A 22,492-nucleotide genomic window follows, 5' to 3' on the forward strand; every position below is an offset into this window, starting at 1 on the left:
TCTTGTTCCACACCATATGGCTGAATCCCAGCTGACAGGAAGCTCATTTCTGCAACACACCAGGCTCATTTCACTGAGTAGGTTGATGCGAGATTTATGGGGTGGTCATTTCCTAATCTTTCTAGCATTGATAGCAGCAGTGGTATTCATTATGATGCTTCCTTTCTACATTTTAACATAAAAAAGCAAATGTTCCTAATGATGGAGAGAGACAGATTTTGTCCTGAATTGTTCTCTAAGTAAAATATCATAAGCAGACACAATGACAACAACAACAAAAATATCCACCTGCCTTCAAGTGACCAAAAACTATAATAATCTTCCAGTACTTAGTCTATTGAACAGTGGGGGTGTGGGGGGAGGGAGAGAGTTCTTAAATGATACCATCTTGGAGTTTTTTACACAAAGATTAAGCTGAAGTATTTGGACATCTAAAATGATCCTGAATCTTTCCAAAGATTCGGATTTTAACGAAGCGAGGTGACTCATGAAGTGTGGATGAACTAACGGGAAGTGCTCATATCATTTGTACAGAATGATCTGAGCATGAGATACCATCACGTTTTCCAAGAATTTCCATACTGGGCAGTTATTCTACAGCCGGTATAGCAAAGTATTCTGGAACAAAAGGAGAGCCTGAAGTTTTTGTGTTTGTTTCTCTCACTGCCCCCCAAAACCTAGAACTAAAATGGAAAGTGCCATTTCTACACATAATAGAGAAAGACATTAAGTGTTAAGGGTTGGCCAAGGTCTGAGAACATATTTGTGTGCATTTAGATGCACTGAGGCTGGAGTTCATGGGTAAGGATTTGAAAAGTCCTACCACTGGCCCTTGATCTTGGACAAGTTTCTTTACCTCTTCAAGCCTTCGTTTACTCATCTGAAAAATGGGACAAATTTGAGGAGGTAGCAAAGTATAGTGCTCTAAAGTGAAACACACTGAATTCAAAATACCTGGCTGATACATCATGAACTCATTTAACCCTAGGGACCACTTGAGATGGTAGATGTTCTTAGCTCAACTGAACAGGAAAGAAAACTGGCTCAGTGAGGTCAGTACCTTGCCCAAAGTAACACAACTAATTGGTGACAGAGCAGGGATAAGTGACAGATTAGCTCCAGCACCAGGACTCCTAAACCATCATACTAGAGCATTTCAGCATACAGCCACAGAAGACTACTTTGTTGTGTGAGCAAATCCAAGGAGTCCATCAGCGGCACCATAGATATTCCTGCACATGTTTTCACAAATAAATTCTTGGGCCCTTCCACCAGAGCTTTTAATTCAGTGAGTCATGGTTGGATCTGTGAACCTAAACTTTTCAGAAGTTCCCTAGGTGATTCTTCATTTACAACCAGGTTTAGGAATCTCTGAATCATGTATATAGGTCTCGACTGTTTCTACCAAGAGTGCCAGTCTGTGAGGATAGGATGTGCTCTGTTATACTTCTTGGCATGAATATGCATCCCTACCTGAAGCTCAGTGTTGACAATCATGCCACAAAAACTCATGACTTGAGACATTTTCAGGGGGGGGGGGGGGGGGGGACAGGTTCTGAGGTACGGGGTGGGGGAGTTCATCTACCTTGCTTAAGAGAATCCAGGTAATAGACCTAAATCTCTCCTCTAGGCACCATTTCACTTTTCCTCTAAAATGTATACATTGGCATCAAACCAATTAAATGATTAAGGTTTCCTTACCTAAAACTCTTAATCTCTCAGCTCCTACCACCACTTCATTGTTATCTGCAGAGAAGAGCAATTTTCCAGAAACTGTCTTTACTTCAAACTTTTTGCCATAAGCTTCTACAGCTTTTGGACCTAGAAGGGAGAGAGAGAGGGAGCAAGAGAGAGAGAGAGAGGTTAGTCTCATTGCATTCATTTACAAAGAGCTTTTCGTAGAACATATTCATCTGACTAGATTGTATTGGACTTTAATGTAAGTGGATTGGTTTTCAGAAGCCAACCGTGAAAATCAGTCTTGTGACTCTGGCCATGTCTTGTCAATTACTTTTAATCATATGCTCTTGGGCTATGATTTTAAAGACCATCATGTCCCTTCTTCACACTAATGCTTGAATGAGATTTCCCTTAGCTAGCCACCAAATTACTGTCAAATACTTATAGACTTTGGCTTGAATGTATCAAGGCACAGAAAGCTCACCACCTCTTGAAGTAATCAGTGTATCTTTGGCCAGCTCTAACTGTTGGAAAGGGTGCCTTTAAATTCAGCTTAAGTCTGCCTCACTCTGTATCCTTAGCCCAGTGGCTGCATGTGACACCAGACAAGTCTATTTCCTCAGTATATAGTTCATTTCCTGGCAGAAAAGGCTATCATATATTGCAATTAATTGCTAGAAAGTTGTTGAATCTTTTATGCTAGAATTTCATTCAATAAATTTTAGAGGGTTTATCATATGACAACAGATGCTACCCTTGAAGGGGGGCTATCATGGTGGCATCTTCTGATGGAGACAGATGTAAGTTTAAACACCAATGAATCAGAAAACTGCAGAGTTTTGCATACCATGGAAAAAACAAAACAAGTTAATATGTTAGAATTCCTTTTTAAAGCAACAACAATAACAACAACAACAACAACAGGAGACATTTCAGTTTCTCTGAACTATCTGAATAACTCAAGTTCAGGTGGCTCTCAAAAGCTGCTCTGCAGAAATGCATCAGAATAATCTGGGGGTGTAATCATCCTCACAGAACCTCACTCAGAGCAAAAGGAATTTATCTTTTGGGCTGGAAATTCATAAAGAAAAAAAGTTTTGAGCTTAGAGTCTAGAAATCTTCTATTTTTCCAAAACTGCTCAGGGGATTCTGATGGAGCATTTTTGTTTCTAGTTATTTTTCAAGACAGCGTCACTTAACTATAAAAAGTAGTAATGAAAGGGCCCTCAATGCCTTCCAGGCAAAGACCAATGGGAATACATGTGTAGGTGAGCAAGTTGGGTTTGTTATTCATTGCTGTGATGGAGAACACACACCATGGGCAACCACACAGGGCATCTCAGTAAGAAATACAGTATTTGGTTTTATGTTAGGTTATTTTGGGACTTGGTTTCAGGAAGCAAGGCTTTGCTCTGGATTAGGTGCTATTGGAAAGTGGGAGTGATTTTACAACTGGCATGTTACTATATCTTCCCTACAGGTAGGGAAGACCAGAGCAATGCTAAGACTATAAAGCCTAATGAAACAGCAGTCACTGATATTAGCCAGGATTGAGGGATGTTCGGTCATTTTAGTGGTTTGGATAAATGTTTCCATTTTTGTCTGTATTCAGACATGATTAGAGTTGTCTTCGTTTTTTGTTTTGTATTGATCCTTCAGGACCAACTAAGTGGCCTCGTCTGGTGTTCATGTTTGGCAAAATTATTTATGTTCAAACAGGAGAGCACAGAGGCTTGGCTTATGGTGCCAGGCCTACTCCTGGACATCCAGAGCTGTTGTCCTCATTGGCAAGACCACCAGACTAAGAATCAGAAGAACTATGTCCCAACTTTCACATTCTCTAGAAATATGACTTTGGGAAAAGGCTTTAGTCTTTCTGAACCTCATTTTCTGCATCTGTAGAAGTGTACTATCACCATCTATCTATTCTGTTACCTTGTAGAAAGGTTAAAAGGATCAAATTATTCTATGTTTATAGAAAGAACTTTGTAGGCGGAAAAGTGGTATGAAATGTAGGGGACTGCTCTCGTGATTATCATCATTGTGATCACAACCCATCACCATTTTTCTAATGCAATGGTCCCAACACATTGAAAATAATTAATGACAATCACCTCTCAGTGCACTTGCCTCATTCACATAATCATGCCAATTTGGCAGCCCTCATCTCCTCTGACAAAAGGAAGGGCATTGGAAAGGCTTCTGAATGAGTGGGAAATTGAAACAGACATAGCAGAGACTTTCCAAATGGCCTGGGACCTAGCCATGACTGCCTTCATGCTCTAGGTGAGAAGAACAAGTGGGAGCAGAGCTAAGGGCTCTCTCAAGGTCAACAGGTCAGCTACTGGAAGATCTGGGTCTGGAACTAAGCTCTCAGAATTGTTCCATAGAAGAACAGGGATGTGTATTTGTCTAGAGAGAGAAGAGGGTTGGAGTCAACACATGAGGAGCAGCTAGGAGGGGAGCTTTAGAGGATGGTGAGGGGAGTGGAAAGCTGGAGATAAGGACCAGAGTGCAGTCCTGAAAGAACAGAGATGGACAGTGAGGGCTTTGGATTAGACGATTCTGGGAGGGCTCAGATGTGGTTGTTTTCCTGATCACACCAAAATTGTAAATGAATCTATACTACTTGTTAATATACTGGGATTGTTAACCCTTTTCTTTAGGAGGGGGAGCCTGGGGATCTGAGGTGAAGGAGTATTAATAAATGAATGAATGACCACCTCAGGATAGGCATGGGCTGAGTACTGTTTGCCACTCTGGATCTAGTCAATGGCATAATGGGGGTATGACTGGGGACCAAAAGAAGCTTGGCCTCTGCCTCCATGGACCTGGGCAGTATCATGAGATAAGGCCCTTGAGGAGTTGAGAACACCTGCCTGGGTAAAGCCAGTCTGCTCTGAACTTATAACTGTTTTGTGAGACATGCAAGAGAATGTCCTAAAGACACCGAAGCAATTAGAGAACTCAAAACACAATTAAGTTATCTTGCTTTCCAGGGCTCCTCAGAACACAAAAAGGAACCTACCAATGGCCAGAGCCATTTGCACATACAAAGCTCTGTAGTTGGAAGTTTTAGCCAAAACCCCACAGAGCAACTGCTGGCTCAGTGGTGCAGATGGCTTGTCCTTTTGTTGATTTTACCTGGGGCTGCCAAACGTCCTAGACGGGGCTGAAATGAAACAAAGAAAGGAAAGAAAGGAAAGGAAGGAAGGAAAGGAAGGAAAGGAAGGAAGGAAAGGAAGGAAAGGAAGGAAAGGAAGGAAAGGAAGGAAGGAAGGAAGGAAGGAAGAAAAAGGAAAGAAAGAGGAAAGAAAGGAAAGAAAGGAAAGAAAGGAAAGAAAGGAAAGAAAGGAAAGAAAGGAAAGAAAGGAAAGAAAGGAAAGAAAGGAAAGAAAGGAAAGAAAGGAAAGAAAGAAAGAAAGAAAGAAAGAAAGAAAGAAAGAAAGATTCCGGAGGGAAATGCAAATGGAACTGGAGACTGCTCAGGAGGTCCCCTGGTGAACCCATTGTTCTCTGGGATGGAAAAAATCATTACTTGTAACCTGCAACTACTCTCCAGCTAAGTTCCCTCAGCGCATGGTGGTATGTGCCGAGTACTTCTTTAAATCCTTAATGCACCTCCTACACGGGGAGAACTGGAACCCATCAGGACACACCAGCAGGCCCCCAGTCATGCCAATGCCATGAATCTGAGAGCTGAAAGGGGGCCATCCTGCTTAATTTCTCTTCCCCAACCCCCTTGATCCTGAGACGCTTCCCCACTCTGGTGAGATGCCATGAAAGGCTCATTACAACCCTCCTCCATGCAGGCCGGAACGCTTTCTCTGTGGGCCACTACTGAGCAGGCCCTAAATCAGCTGCAGGGGGCGCCAGATGTGCTTTTGTGGCCTCACCTGGCAACTTAACTATCACTGAAAGTCCGGTTCTGTGGGAAAAATTTACCTGAACTGCTAACACTGGAATTTCTACTGGGCTTTTGAGACATTCTTGAGGTCAGCAGAAGTCTTGATCCTCAGGATTGCCTGTGTCAGCCTGGCTACTTGGACGAAAGTGGTCACTTGCTCTGGGGTAGCCACGCCACCAAGGAGAACAAGCTTTAGCAGACCCTGTCTCCCAGAACCGCTCTGTGCTTTCCACCACGTGCATAAATGCAAAAGGAGAAGCCCAAAGGAAAACCTGAGGGAGTGAGTGTGCATGCATCTATGTACTTAGAATTATATTTTGAACCATCTATTATCCTCTCTAGTGATCATCTTGAAAGGCTCCTGTCAGCTGCCGTTAGAGTGGCTTTTTGCCCACCTCATTCCAATATGAGCTCTCTTGGGCCTCACTGTGAGAGCTCCGGAGAGGGGTCTCAGCTGCCGGGGGGCTAACTTAGGCAGGGGAGGCAGGAAGAGAGAAGACAAGGAAGGAGGGGGAGGAGAGAGAAAGGAAGAGAAAAAGGAGAGAAAGAGAGAGAGAGTGGAGAGATGGGGGAGGAGGAAAGACAGGAGCAGAGAGAAAGAAGGGGGGGTGGGGAGGGAAGGGGAAGAAGGATGGAATGGGAGGGCAGGGGAGGAGAGGCAAGAGGAAGGGCTCAGGAATTTGGGGAGAGGAGGGAGAGGAGGAGGTTGGGACGGGCGGCGGGAGAGACACTGACCGAAGAATAGCCATTCCGGCACTTCCAGCTTTATCAAAACAGAATCTCTCAAGTAAACCAAACCTCCCATGGCAAATAAATGGCGAATGATCAACAGGCTAAATAAGTTCCTTTTGAACAGAGGAATCAGGGAACGGGAGGTTGGATTTATTTCCCTCCTGGAGGCAATTTTCACACATGCTGCTTAAATCACTGCTTACTGAAGCTGTTTATTTAATTATTTAGCGTGGTGACTGCAGGCCAGATGTTCCATAAGCAAGGCTGACAATCCAGCCGCACACTGGAACACCATGTTAACGGATTAGGCACTGTGCCGTGCGGTGGCTCCTTCCACCACTGGTAGACCGTCCAAGTCACCCACTGGCTGTGACTCTCCAGACATCGGATGCAGTGCTCCTGCAGGGCACAGAGACCCTTCCCCCCCCCCCCCCCCCGCAAGCCTCAGGGCACAAAGCACCTGTTTCTCCGTGGCGTGTTTATCAGCAGGGGTGCCAGATGTTTCAGTCACAGTAACGTTCCAGGGTATTTGGGCAACTGGCTTATCAAAATGTCCATCTGTACACTTCTCTCTCAGCCCTGAAGCCAAACAAATGGCATTTTCTCTCTGGAAGCATAACAGTGCTATTCAGATGCATACCGCTTTTCCCTTCATCTGTGGGGATGCCTAATGGCTCCTGTTTACTGTGGCTCATAACCTACACTGGGGGCAGGGGTCATACCACTCAACACATTCCCATGACTGTAAGGCCCAGGCTTATCATTATAATCATTACATGAACAACCAATCCTTGTTTAAATTTTAGGAATACGCAGCTTAAAAGCCCAGTGGGTGCTTTCCGCAACTGTTAGGAGCAGATCTGCTCGGATGAAAGGAACCACACAAACATAATCAAAGGAGGTACCTCTGCATTGTGCAGCTGAGTCAGGTTCAAAGTCAGCACACATCGCAAACATGGCATGGATTCAAATTACCTTTAAAAATCCCCTTTATGCCCCATAAAGTCTGTGTGCAGGGTTTTGTGTATATTGTGTTCTCTCTCTCTCAATTAATCCAACCCAGCCAGCTTGTCCTCCAGCATGGGAGCAGAGAGCTTTTCTGTTGTTGAGCACCAGATGAAGCAGCTGGCTTATGTTTAGGAGCCATGTTACATGAAAAATAGCTTATTGCCCCTCTAAATGAGTATTGTTGGATTTGCATAAGTTAAATGTGTTTATATGATGAGCCTTTACCCTTTAGTAGAATCATGGCACACATGCTACCTTCTTCTCCACCCTGTAAAACATGTTAGCGTGCATTTCTTTCTTTAGTTCACGTCGTATTTCATTCAGTCTTTGGCTCTATGTTTTCTGAGTGCTTAGGGTGGACCGGGCCCTGCCAAGTCCTTTAGTTTCTTACCTGTGATGAGCTGAGTTAGCACTTTAGTCTGGTCATTGAGAATGTTCACTGTAACATTTCTGGCTGATTTGAAGTATAGGGCATTACCCTGTAATAAGAAAATAAGAGAAACACATGAAAATGGCAAATTTTGAAACAAATAACTGTAACCACAACTCCCCAAGGGGCTGAACTGGCCTTCACCAAGTGCTAATTGATGTGTCTTTATGTGAAAACTCCAAATGTCTTCATGATCCCCACATACATGATAATTGGCATTCATCCAAAATGGATTTCCTCCGAAGAGACCCACAGAGACCAACACGCACTCAAAATAGATTTCCCTAACACACACACACACACACACACACACACACACACACACACACAGTTGAATCAGAGGCAACCCAGCGACAAAGAGTCCTTTAGATCTTACTATAGATGTAAGTTACCTTTGGTACATAGAGTGATCAGGAATGATTGGTAATCTCCTAATTTCACACTTTCTAGTTTGTAATTTTTCCAAAGGAACCATGGAGAGTCCTAACTGGAGAGCAGAAAGCATGTGGAAAATACCCAGGGTCAGCTCCTCTGGCCTCTTCCCTGGCTGTAAGAATCCACGTGCAATTTAGACTGAAATGTTCCCTGTGCCTTTATCCAATGTTTCCTTTGTCAAAAAGAGCACCCCAGTCCATTTCATATTGCAGCAGGCATTTCTGAGAATGACTCAGAGGTGGGGGGGGGGCATACTTTTTCTGCAAAGGGTCTGATAGTAAATATTTTGGGTTTTGTGGGATGTATGATCTCTGCGGTAACTGCTCAACTTCTAACTGCTGTTTTGGTGCCAAACCATCACAGACTATACACAGACAAATGGGTATGGCTGTATTCCAGTAAAACCTTATCCATGGACAGTGACGTTTGAATTTCAAATAGTTTTAAATTTAACATAATCTTACTGTATTCTAGAATGTTCTTCTTCCTTCTTTCCCCTAATCATTTAAAAATGGAAGAACTCTTCTGATTTCATTGGCCAAATGAGAACAGGTAGAGGGGCCAAATTTAGCCCATAGGCCACAGTTAGTCAATCCCTGACTTAGAAGTTCTCCCTGAATTGCTGCCAGAATGCCTCAGTATCTGGATAGCTGTTATCAGAAGAAAGGAATGTGAGTAGTCATTCTCTTCTTTCTAAACCTTTGTTACCACATGGCATTTATCTGCCCGAAAATTCTATAATACCACTATGCACTGAGTCCCAAGCCCAGAAAAACCATCGTCCTAACAGCGGTGCGGAAAGCAAAGATAAGTAAGACTCCTTTTTATTTTTATTTTTTAAAGATTTTATTTATTTATTTGACAGAGACATAGCAAGAGAGGGAACACAAGCAGGGGGAGAGGGAGAGGGAGAGGGAGAAGCAGGCTTCCCGCAGAGCAGGGAGCCCGATGTGGGGCTCGATCCCAGGACCCCGGGATCATGACCTGAGCCGAAGGCAGACGCTTAACGACTGAGCCACCCAGGTGTCCCTCCTCTTTATTTTTAAAGTCTTACGATCTAATGGGATCAACAGGATGGACACACAAATAATACTAGACAGAGAACCATCGCGGGTGATTAAGGAGCCGCCAACAAAGTGTGTAGGGAACCTTCCTGAAGGGTAAGATTATTCATAGCTTGAGGCTATGGAGTGGGAAGCAAAGGAGATGTTTGTGAATGCTTCAGCTGAGCCTTAAAAAGAATATAGATAGGTTTCACCAAGATGAAATGAAAAAAGGAGGTCATGGAGGGAAGAAGGTTGTGGGATGAGCGTCTCCCGTCTTTTTCCTTCTAAAGCTGGCAGGACGTAGGAGGGGATTCGTGAGCTCAGCCGAACAGCCGCATGTGGCAGAGTGACTGGCTAGCTGGGACAGGGAGCCACCAGGATGGCATTCCTTCCATAAACTGAAGGCCTGGAGTCATGGTCTCCCCACCCAAGCCCCTGTGGGGGACTGCCGTGCATCAGGGGCTGCCCTGATGAGACAGAAGTCACCATCTCTCTCCCTGACACTAGGACAGTAGCTCTGGCCCAAGGTGAACTTCTAAAACGCAGGGCCTATACCCATGTCCTGCCCAGGCCCTGGAGAACCAGATCTCCTCGGGCCAGAGCTGTTGTCTGAGTGTCAGGGAAAGAGACGGTGTCTTCTGTCTCATCAGGGCAGCTGCTGATTCACTGGAATCCCCTGCAATGGCTTCAAGTTAAAATTCTGCCTGATGGTAAACTTTTTGCTTCATTTTTTTAATTAGCTAAGAGAAGAAGAAATTTAATACTGTCACAGGCTTCTACCTTCTGTCCATTACGTAACAAATATTAGCCTAAAATAGTTTCTTTGACATTGCTTTTGGCACTGCTCAACAGTTCTACTTAAAACTGCAAATCAATTCAAGTAATGTAAGGATTCGGAACCTGGAACCCGGACAGGAGGTTTTATGTTTCTGGAAGTTAATGTACTAATTCTTCTTCTATTCAGCAAGCTGGCACTGCAGAGAGAAGGGCTACGTGGAGTGACAGAATAGTATATACTCTGCTGCCACTGACCGGTGTGTGACCTTGAGGAAGTCACTTAACTCCTCTGTGGGTCATTCTGTGCACTCTCCACCACCAACATGGATATGATCAGCGAGCTTGCGGCTGACACAACTGCTCACTATGTGTCGCGTGTGCAAGGGCTTGCAGGGACCTGCTGGCTGACCAGTTCTGCGGGGCAGAAAGGAGCCTGGCAGACCCACGGCTTCTGATGAAGATCAGAGCTCTGGACCAGGTCAAGTCAGTCTGAGGCCAGTCGGCCCTCGATTCGTCTGGCCACAGGGTGAGCCCAACCGGGAGATGGGGAAGGGAAGCAAGCACAATTCTTCCCACACTGGGAGCGGAGGACAGTCCACATGGGTACTCTCCCCCAAATAACTAAAGCTTGCAGCAGAATCCCTTTCACATCTGTTTCTCTAAAGCAGAACAAAATCAAACCTTTTCTGGATCACTCAAGACCGCTGACATGAACATTATTTGTTCTACGATGCCCTCCAGGGGCTATCAGAGGCATGCGGCTGCTTGAACACAAAATGGCTCCATCAGGCTGACATTTTAAAATTAGCGTGTCTTATTTTTTTTTTAAAGTATTATTTATTCTTATATCAAAACAAGTATTAAATGTTAAGTATTTATAAAGCTTCTAATCAAAGAGCAACGGCTCATATGTCTTACCACTGCAAGAGCTTTCAACTTGCCAGGATGTTCCTCCACATGTTTCTCTCTCTGAGGCCCTGAATATGCTTCCGCACTATCTCTTGATTTATCAACTTTAGAGGTTATCCACTGAATTTCTGCAATGGTATGGACTTGTCCTTACAACTTTGGTAAAACCAATATTCAGAATCTACATTACTATGATTAGGTGTATACTGTCCACAGCTGTGCCAAGTAGTTTTCTTTAACTACATGTCCTTTGCTTTCTTGTACATTTTTTTTTCTTTCCCTGGGGCCCGTAAATGCTTCATTTAAAAAAAAAAGCTTTATTTTCTAAATTTTCTTTTTTTCTCTCCTCCTGTTTAATCCTTTTTCTTTAATTTCTATTTTTGGGGTCGTACTTTAAGTTCCAATTTTTCTGTTATTTTTAAAAATTTTGTACTATCATACCCTTAGTTTTCAAGAGCATTTTCTTATTTTTTTGACCCTTCATTTTTATGCCATTCCTTCCTTGTTTGATGGATGTGCTCTTTTGTCTTCCATGAGAGTAAAAAACGCTGGCTGGAAGCTCTGTGTTTCTAGACGGGTGAACCTTGCCATAGGGCACAGTAGTGGGGGTTTGGCTAACTCAGTGGAGAGTGTCCAGATGTCAGTAGCAGCGGGCAGTCTAGTACCCGTGGGCTAATCTCATCAAAAAAGAAATCTCTAACTCCTGCTAGGAAAGGCGTGGGTGTAACTTTTGATATAGGAGTTCTGAGTGTCAGAGGGGAAGGGGGCTGGGCATTTTGCTGTTCAGGGACAGACTTTTAGTTAAACCCATTTTCATGCTTCATTCCTGACCTCATCTATGCCTAATGTCCAGAGCTCAGAGGTCCTCTGGTCAAACTTTTTCTTTTCTTTTTTTTTAAGATTTTATTTATTTATTTGAGAGAGCGACTGAGAGAGAGCACTAGCAGCAGGGAGAGGCAGAGGGAGAGGGAGAAGGAGACTCCCCACTGAGCAGGGAGCCCGATGGGGGACTCGATCCCAGCACTCTGGGATCATGACCTGAGCTGAAGGCAGATGCTTAAGCGACTGAGGTGCCCTGTCAAATTTCTAGAAAACAATCTTCCTATCTTCTGTGAGGTTGGGAGGAGGTACTTATTATCTAACTGGGTCAACTGGGGATGGGAGCTGGGGAGAGACGGAGAGTCGAAGTGAAGGGTCTTTGTGCAGAGTTTTGACCAGTCCAGGTCCCTGTTGACTTCTGTGGGCCCCAGACACTGTACTTAAAAATGCCTCATGGATAAGTGGCCCTGTGTCACTCACTTCCTGGAATGGGTTTCAATCCTAGAGGCATGTCTAGCTCTCATCTACCTGCTTTCTCCATCATTCTCTCTCAACTGTTTTCTCTCCCTTTCTCTGTGACCATGTATGTTTACTCCTTTTCACTTCTGTTCTCCATTCACTGTCTTTTTTCAGTGGGGTTTTTGAATCTTTTTTTTTTTTTTTTTTGAGAGCAAGAAAGCAAGAGAGAGACAGAGAGAGCGAGCAAGCATGCAAGTCAGGGGAGGAGGAAAGGAGAGCAAGGGAGAGAGAGAATCTTAAGCAGGCTCCATGCCCATTGCAGAGCACAACTCAGGGGTCGATCTCACAGCGCTGAGATCATGACCTGAGCCAAAATCAAGAGTCAGACGCTTAACTAACGGCGCCATCCAGGCACCCCCATCAGTGGGGTTTTTGAATGAAGCTGTCAGTCTGTCTACCTCTAGAGTCCCCTCATACTACTGCCTTCTTCAGAGGAAAGCAGGTTAAAATTGTGTGTAAATCAAGGACAGGCAGTCTCTGCTCAGGACTCAAGAGCTTTCTTAAGCATTTTACACACACTACATGAGTGCCTAGAACATACACACTGTCTCAGGCCCTGAAGAATGCGGAAGATACGACCTTTATCTTTGCCCAGGGGGAGACTGAATTGATGCAATATAACCATGAAAACAATGTGATATCCCTTCACTGGACATCTATCCTTTCCTGTATGAAAGGCAGGGATTTGAATATTTGCCTTTGATGGCAGCTCTAGCACCCCAGTCTGTTCTGAAGGCATATGGTTTCTAGAAGTTACTTCTTTTGATAATCTTACATGGTAGTAGATTTTGCTGAGGAGCTAACAGTCTGATCTGGGCATTTAGATAAACAGAAAAAACCACAACACAGCTCATCAGCACCTTCCACAGTCAGGGAAGGCTTTCAATGATCAGCGCGAAGTTCAGAGAAGGAAGGGATCAGTGTGGCTAGAGTTCTGAGAGGTCTTCCAGAGTATGGTTCACTGGCTTTTGCCCTTTCAGGGTGGTTTGCAACAGCTAGATTCCACCTGGTGTTAGCTTCGCTAACAAGGGAGGCTGGCCCTTGTGCAGCCAGGGTTCAGGGTGTGAGCTCTGGAGTCAGACAGATTTGAGCGGGAATCACAGCTCTGCTTTCTTACTGTGTGCCCTTGGGTAAGTCATTTCTTTTCTTTGAGCCCCAGTTTCTATACTTATGAGATGAAGTCAAAGGCTACATACTAGTGTTGATAGGAGGATTAAGAAAGACAATATGTATCAAGTGCCTAGCATAGTGGCTACCAAAATACCTCCATCAACTATAAGAAAAAAACAAACAAAACCTACATAAGGAGGGCCCCTTGGAAAATGCTGATTCTAGAGCTGAGGCATGAAATATAAAAGATGACAGGGAACATCTTGAGTGCCAGAAAGAAAGGAAGTGCTCAAAAACCAAATAAAAACACCAAACAGAAAAACACCTCATAATTAACAGAGCAGGGCAAAGGGACACAGGAGACAACTGAAAGAGTGTGTAATAGCCAGAGCTGGAATAATTTCTTTTTTTTTAATATTTTATTTATTTGACAGAGAGATAGCGAGCACAAGTAGGCAGAGCGGCAGGCAGAGGGAGAGGGAGAAGCAGACTCCCCGCAGAGCAGGGAGCCCGATGCAGGGCTCGATCCCAGGACCCTGGGATCATGACCTGAGCCGAAGGCAGCCGCTTAACCGAATGAGCCACCCAGGCGCCCCACAAAGCTGGAATAATTTCAAGAAAATATAGAATGTAGTATTGAATTATAACCCAAAGGATAAAATAAATGTCCATTAGTCCAGACTGATATAAATAAGTTATTGAATAAACAAATGGGAGCGAATAAACACATTTCTCGTGTACAAGAATTCCAAAAAATTTTCATAGTTAACACCCCACTCCTTAAAGGTGGTTGCACCTAGTGACTTCCTTTCTTCCAGACCTTTGGGAATAAACTTTAGGAAGCCAGCCTTCTCTGAGTAGGCAGGAAGCTTACTCCATTATGGACATGTGACCTCACTTTGGGGTTGATAATATTAATGGGAGATTCTCCCTTAAATCCATTTCCCTGGGATTTTATCTTTAGGAATACTAAAATAAACAATGGTGGGCGGGTCTTTCACAGACAATCCTCCTTCCAAGGCTCTCTATACAGTATCATCCTTCCCTGGTCAGCTTACACAAAACACTGTCATCAGAAGACCCCACCTCTTTGCAGTAGGTATCACAATATACTGGCTCCAGCAATCAATGTTCATTAAGTAATAATACTCTTGATATGACTAGAAAAAACAAACAAACTGACACCAACTTAGATTTGTCATCAAAATCTTCTCTGAAGGGTAGTCTGTAAGTTTATCTTTAGCAAGCTTCCAATGTCTCTATTAATCTGAACAGGATGCTTTAGTTGTCTCTGAATTGACCCTTTCAAGAGCATGACAAGTATTTAAAAACAATAACAGAGTACGGTTATTTTTTATTTTACTTAAGAATGTCTTTTCATAATGATGCTTGGGTAGATTTCTATTGTTTTGAAGAGTTTTCCAGTCCTGAATAATGAAGCCACACTTGGAAGCACTTACTCAAAATAAGCTGGGAACTGGTCCAGCTTTGGCACTGTAGTGTGCCTGTTCAGTCACTCTCTGCGCTGTGCCCAAATTTGGGTGCATTTAGGCCTCTCTCAATATTTAACTAAGTTGAGCTGCTCTGTTCAGTGATTCCTTTGAGGTGTCATGTTAGCATGTCAATGCTGGAGGGGGACTGCCAGATTTTCTAGTGCCTGGCACATTCCTGGCACCCACTAGGTTTGCAATAAATATTTGTTGAATAACTGAATGCTCAGATCAAATTAAGAGTCAACAGAGAATGAGAGTTGTCAACAAAAGAAGTAATTAAATGGAGGCTGACGCCAACTGTCAAAGAGAGTTTTCAGAAAGCAAGTCACTAAACAGGGTTGATGTGATAGGCCAAATATAGAAAACCTAGTGCGGTGGGAGGAAGCAGGAGAGACATATAATCAACGAGTGTCTGTGTACCACCTAATGCAGTGCAAGGAACTGCAGGTGATACAAATGAGAGTTGAGATGTTGAGTCTCCAGATGACAGAGAGAAGCAGGAACACAAGTAATTACCCCAAATTCTGGCTGACATAAAGGTTAAGGTATGCTGGAATCTTCCCTATGCTCGCAGCATCCATGTAGCATGTAGTATGGGATATGTCCTCTTTCAAGTGACCCTCCTCAACTCATTCTATTAACATTTTAAAGGTATCTTCTAGGCATAGAGCACTGTGCCAAGTACTGAGGAGGTGGCCTCTGGTCTCCCGGAGCTTACACACCACCTAGTAGGGGAGAGGGACACCAAGTTCAGAGTTCCACAAATGATTATCTACTTGCAACTGCAAGGAGTGCAATGAACACAAAGTAGAAGGTGAAAGGAGAGTGCAGTCAGGGAAGGCCTTTCTAAGGGAAAGACATTCTGGCTGAGATCACAGGGATGAGTAGAAATTAGGTGAATCAAGAAGAGAAAATGTTTTAGGCAGAACAACAGACAAGTATACCAGCCCTGAGGCAGGAAGGAGGTTGGTATATAAAAGGGATAGCGAGAAAGGCCAATGTGGTTGGAGACTGATAAGCAAGGGATGGAGGGAAACAGGTCCCCCAGTTCTGCTATCAGCTGTGTTCCCTTTGCCCACGCTGTCCTCTGATGAATGGGGGTATTTAACTTTGATGTAAGAAAATGATTTGTTTCTCCTTAAGGGTAGTTTCTTGGGATTTTGTAAAGAAATCCTTGCCTGACTCACTTCGTTCTTTATATTCTCTTCCAAAAAACACTTGAGTTTTACTTCTCTTACTACGTCTTTATCGTCCCTGGAATCCACTTTGGTACATAGGTGGGAATCCATAGGAAAGCCTTTTTCCTCAACACTACCAAGAGAATGCTCTTTTCTCCACTGATATGTGGTGCCACCTTCATCATATATCAATTCCCAAATATACATGAATTTTAGAGCCTTCTGGTCTGTTCTGCTGTCTGCCTGTTTTGCACCAATAAGTACTGTCCCCTACCCGCCCCCTGCCCCCCGGCCCCGTGGTTTGTGATATGCCTAAATAGCTGATAGATCCGTCCACCCTCTTTGCTCTTATGGGCCATTTAATTGATACTTGCTGTATTTGGAAAGACAACACTTAGCACTCAAGTAATAGTCCAAAAGCATTATGAGATCAGAGACAGACTATGCAGGTGACAGTTGTCAATGTCCAGGGCACTCTCCTATATATTATCTTGGGTGACAATTTCATCTTCACAGTATATAAAATAATACCAGCTTCAGTGACTGCCTGAACCTTCCTTCTGATTTTTCCTAGTGTTCTGTAGAAAACTCTTCCATAGTATGTGAGTAGCCACTCTTACAAATAAAAATCTGCCCCCAAAAAGATTTTGGGCAAAGAAGCCTAGGAAATTGAACATACCTTCCCCTTCCTTCTAGCTGCATGGCACATGGTCAGCTCTGAGAAGTTCTATCTCAACATAATTTGGTTAGCTTTGTGTACCAACAATTCTGAGATTTACTTAATCATAGAATTTTTTTTTCTTCTTGGGTGCCTGGGTGGCTCAGTTGGTTGAGCGACTGCCTTCGGCTCAGGTCATGATCCTGGAGTCCCTGGATCGAGTCCCGCATCGGGCTCCCTGCTCAGCGGGGAGTCTGCTTCTCCCTCTGACCCTCTTCCCTCTCGTGCTCTCTATCTCTCATTCTCTCTTTCTCTGAAATAAATAAATAAAATCTTAAAAAAAAAAAAGAATTTTTTTTTTCTTCTTAAACCACATGTGAACAGAAAACACTACAGGACCTATTTTTGGACATGCTACCTTATTGACTGCTTTATTTTTCAATTTTTTAAAAGATTTTATTTATTTATCAGTGAGAGAGGGGTGGGGGGGGAGGACAAGTAGACTCCCCGCTGAGCACAGAGCCTGACGTGGGGCTCGATCCCGGGACCCTGAGCTCATGACCTGAGCCAAAATCAAGTCGGTTGCTTAACCAAATGAGCCACCCAGGCACCCCTTGACTGCTTTAAATACATATGCTCTGACTTAGATATCTCTGGCTTTTATCTCTTTAAAACCATGAAAGGGCTTGGCAGAGAACCTGACACATGATGGGCTCTCAATAAGACCTGCCGGATTGGCTCATGTCTATAACGCTAGTGAGCTAGTGAGTCTATAAAATTGCCATTTTATAGATGAGAAGACTGAGGATAAGTGTGGGGGCCATGAGTTGCCTGGGCCCACATGCTGGTAAGTTGCAGAGAGATTGGACGCAGGACTCAGGATTCCAGACCTGAGCACTTCTCTCCTGTTCTACCACCCTAGAATGCATAGTCTGAGCTGTAAGGGACTTAAGTTGTGATGGAAGGAAAACTTTGGTGCTAGTTGGCACAGTTAGAGAAATCTTCACAGAGGAGATGCAGGACACAAAGAGAGATTGCAGCTCAAGGGGGCAGCTCAGGCTTTCCCCCATGAGGGCAAGCTAATTCTAATATGACAGCATTAAAACTCAACAGCAACCCGAAAGCCGAAAGGCTTTCCTATACTACGTTACACAAAGGAATAGAGACAAAAATTGTTCCACATTGTCCTTTCCTGCAGAAAGTCTGTAGGCCACAGTTGTCTGGCTTTTGTCCACAATTGCAAACAGGGCTCTTCTACCCGTGGCGAACTTGCAGGGGCCCAAGAACACCCCCAGATCTGGGAGCACAAGCCCGGGCTTTGTGGCTGGCCCCCACACATTCCTCAGCTCCGTCCGCACATGTTTCCCTCCCTCCATCCGTGAGGGCCTTTTGCGTTGGACCTTGACCTTTCACAGAATGGCACGTGGCATTCTAGGGAGTTGAAAAGCATCTTTCAGGAAGAGTCTGAGTGAAGATGACGGGAGCCTTTCAGAGAAAAACCAGTGCAAGCAGAGGCTGGTATTGCTAACCCAGAAAGACAGTCACTGCACCAAACTGGCTTATGTTGTGGGAGCACTGCAGTGTGCTTTGAGATATATGCTCAGCCTAATGTGGACTGACTTGGTGGAGGCTTCACCTCAAAAAATCTGAGTGACACAGCCCAAACTTCTAACCTTGGGGTGACTGTAACCTTTCTTTGTGATGTGCTATCATGGTTATGTTGGGCTTTGGAGGCACACGGTCCCCAGTTGAGACCCCATTTTTCTCATTTTTGAGCTAGTATCCCTAGACCACACAGCCTCAACCTCCCAACTTGGAAAATGGGAATAATAATGTGCAAAATAGGGGTTACAACAGTATCTCCCTCACAGAGCTGAAAAGATGAACTACAATAGCACATGTAAGGAATTTAGCATCACGTTTGTATCTTTCAACATGTATTTTTTGAAAGGGTGTCAAATCATTGATGTCGATGATTGATAAGCTCTGTCGGCCCTAAGAAAATGGCAGAGCTATCAGGATGTGAAATGTTTCTGCCGCATCCGTGATGGTGAAAAGCCTGATTTGGGGCAGGCGAGCTAGGCAGGGAGCTTGGCTCTTCCACATGCTGGCGGCGTGAAGCAGGTGGGTAACTTGGTCAGGTAAAGTGCAGGGAGAAGCGTGCCCACCTCAGGTTGCTGTGAGTAGTAAGATAATATACGTAAGACGTACAGCATATGTTATGGTAACGTGCAGTGATGGTACCCGATGATACCAGAAGAGGAGAAGAATAAGAATAAAAGGAGTGTCCTGCATAGCATTTTGTGTCTAGGCAGGGTCGATGGCTGTCAGGTGTGATGAAGGAGGTGTTGAAAGGCACCAGGACTACAGAAGGTGTCTACAGATCCAACGGGAGAGGCTGTTCCTTACATGGAAGCATTTCTCACTAGGGGCCATGGAGTGGCTGGCTCGTGGAGAATGGAGACAGGCTAGGTACCTGTGGATTTAATGTGAGGACAGAAAACACTAATTCTTGTGGAGTCCTAGACCAAGTTTGCCTGCGTGGGGAATTCATGAAGTGTAGGCAGACAATAAAAGGGAGAACTCAAACAAAATATTTCATACGTGAGGCAGAGTATCAGTACTTTGTATCCACGTTAATTATCAGTCATAGAAGGGTGAAGCAGTAATAATCCCCAGGTCACCCAGAACCTGACCTAGGACCCAGGCTCGTAATTCAAATGTAGTCCTGGGACCTTCATGCCATGACCCCCGAGTCCTTACAGCTCTTAAGTAGCAGAAAATGTGATTTCAATTTTCTTGCTCAAAAAATAAAAAAATGTGAGCATGTATTATTTTCATAACCATAAAAATTATGAATATACAATATGCTCATAATGATGAATATCATGAATATAAAACAAAAATAAATTAATAAAAGGACATGACATTATTAAATAAAAATGTATTGAAAAATATAGGCAATATGTGAGTTTCTAAATTATTTTTGTGTGCTTTTAATTTCCTTCTTGGCATGTCAGACATTTCTAATTTCTTGGGCAGGTCAAAGGGAGAGAAGTGATTTTGTTGTTGTCACTAATCCTCTGAAAAGAAAGCTCAGTTCTTGTAGAAAAATCAAATGCATTCTCTACTGCCTTCATTTAGCTAAGTAATGTCTGTATTATATTAATTAGATTGCAAAGAGGAGATATTAAAGTTGGAAACCAGCTGAAGTAAACTTTGATTAAATTGGTGTAAGTCTATACTAGCTCACAAATATATCTCCTTCTCCATTCTACAGAAAAGTAATAGTGTCATGTAGTCAGGTATATTGGGTGCTTAACTCAGTTGTCTGCTGAAAAAAACATGGCTAGAATTGACATGAGGTTCTAATCAGAATGGAGACATTGAGTCATGCTTTGATGTGCTTGTGCTCCATTACTGTAGAACAATGTTAGTGTAACAACAACAGCAGTAACAACAATAGCAAATGGAACACTGGTAAGTCATAGTTGGCTTAAAAAGTCAGGTAACCCTTCACCATCACTAGATGGCAACCACCATCATCATCATCATCATCACCATCATGATCATCCGCAAATAACAAGTGTTGACAAAGATGTGGAGAACTGGAACTCTCAGACATTGCTGGTGGGAATGTAAAATGATGCAGCCTCTACAGAAAAAGAGTTTGTCAGTTCCTCTATAAGTTATACATATAATTACTGAATTACTCAGCAAGTCCACTCCTAGGTATACACCCAAAAGAAATGAAAACAGGTGTTCAAACAAAAACTTGTACACTAATATTCATAGTAGCACTATTCATGATAACCAAAGGGTAAAAACAACCCAAATGCCCACCAACAGATGAATGAATCAACAAAATGTTGTCTATCCATACAATGAAATACCATTCTGACATTATAAGGAATAAAGTGTGGATACATGCTACAAGCTGAATGAACCTTGGACACATAATGCTAACTGAAAGAAACCAGACACAGAAGGCCACATACTACATGATTCCATTTATACTAAATGTCCAGACTAGGTAAATCCATAGAGACAGAAAGCAGATTAGTGGTTTTCAGGGGCTGGCGAGAGACAATACTGGGGAATGACTCCTAAGGGATATGGGGTTTCTGTTTAGGGTGATAAAGAAGTCGTGGACAACTGATGGTTGTATGACATCAGACAGTGCTGATGGCTGTATGACATCATGAATGCACTTAATGCTGCTAAGTTTTACTTTTTTTTTTTTTTAAGATTTAATACACCCTGAGATCAAGAGTTGCATGTTCTTCCAACGGAGCCAGTTAGGCATCCTTGAATTATACACTTTAAATTGATTAAAATGTAAGTTTTATGTTGTATTATGTGTATTTTACCACAATAATGTGGATAATCATCTTCATGGACCGGAAAGAGAGGCACTAAATGGAAAACAGGATAGAGCCACAGGCCTGCAGGCACAGAAGGCTAGAAGCAGGCTGGGGTGATTGTCTGCTTAGCTCAAGAAAGTCAAAGGACCCTCAAGAGTTTTCTGTGATGTAAGAGAGCACAGCCAAACTCCTGCTGGGAGGTCTGTGTTTGTGGCTGGGAAGAGGGACCGCAGGAGAGGAGGAGTATGTGCTAGGAAGACCAGTGGGTAGTAAAGTGAACTGATGTCTGTATCATACTTAAGAGGGAAGATGTAATTACCTAATAAGTATACATGTTAAAAAAGAAAGTGGTAAAAAAATTGAAAGTGGTCATTAAATTAATTGCAATACAATCTGTGGTCCTGAGACCTGAAGAGAGAAGAAATAGAAAAAAAATTAATCCACCCAAAAGATAAAAGTTAAAAAAAATAAAATAAAAAATAAAGAGAATAGAGAAGACACACAAACCACCAAGATGGTATCAATTAAAACAAATCCATAATATGTATATAAAAAAATCAAAGAAAATGTTATTTATAAAAAATATTTGGAAAGGTTGAAAATAAAAATATGGCCAAAAGATATTCCACACAAATATTTAACTAAAAGAAAACTGGTGTATAAATATTAATTCAGACAAAGTAGTATATAAAGCAAAAAGCATTAATGCATAAGTAGGAACTACATGTAAAATTACAAATCTAAAAAGAAGCTATACAAGATATACAAATCATGACCAGACATGTAACTATACATGGTACATGTTGTTATGTACCAAACATGTAACTGTTTAACAGGTAGCTTAAAAACATTAATTAAAACTTGTCAGAAGCATGAGGTAAATTTGGCAAAATCTAGTATGAGATTTTAACAAAAATCTATTAGAAAATTATAGACTCTGTCGACCGAATAATAGCAAGGATGTGAATGATCTGAATAATAATACTTAACTAGTTTGAACTAATGGATATGAGAACTCTGCACCCAACAAATAGAGGATCTACATTATTTTCAAATACACGAAAGCATTTGCAAAAATTAATGCTGGGCTAGTTCACAAAGGAATTAAAAAAAAACAAAAAACAGTGTCATACAGAACGCATTTTCTGACTGCAGTGCAATTTAATTATAAATCAAAGAAAACAGATAATTAAAAGCCAACCTATCTTGGACGTATAAAAATAGCTGTTGTAGTCCATAGTGATTTCCCTTTCACTCGTGCTCTCTTAATGTCTATTAGCCCCAAAGCTGCCAGAGTAATCCTTTTCAAATTCAAACAGATTATGTCACTCCCATGGAAAAAAAAAATCCTTCAGTTGCTTTCTATCACAACTAAGGCTTGAATTAAGATTCCTTACTACAAGACTCCACATGATCTGCTCTGCTGC

The 22,492-nt window shown here is 42.8% G+C and overlaps 1 protein-coding gene across 2 annotated transcripts in view; it reads right to left on the bottom strand.

The window, feature by feature from the left end:
* Positions 1–22,492, bottom strand: part of SGCD (sarcoglycan delta) — a 965,947-nt gene that overhangs the window by 150,857 nt on the left and 792,598 nt on the right. For both annotated transcript variants that reach the window (XM_025867162.2, XM_073890571.1), the window contains 2 exons: positions 7,719–7,806; positions 1,702–1,821 (listed from right to left, as the gene is read on the bottom strand). In XM_025867162.2, coding sequence (XP_025722947.2) covers positions 1,702–1,821; positions 7,719–7,806 — 208 coding nt within the window. The remainder of the gene's footprint in view (positions 1–1,701; positions 1,822–7,718; positions 7,807–22,492) is intronic.

The sequence above is a fragment of the Callorhinus ursinus genome, unplaced genomic scaffold (genome assembly GCF_003265705.2).
Source record: "Callorhinus ursinus isolate GAN/ISIS: 27379988/994484 unplaced genomic scaffold, GSC_fseal_2.0 scaffold3, whole genome shotgun sequence".
Lineage (NCBI taxonomy): Eukaryota > Metazoa > Chordata > Mammalia > Carnivora > Otariidae > Callorhinus > Callorhinus ursinus.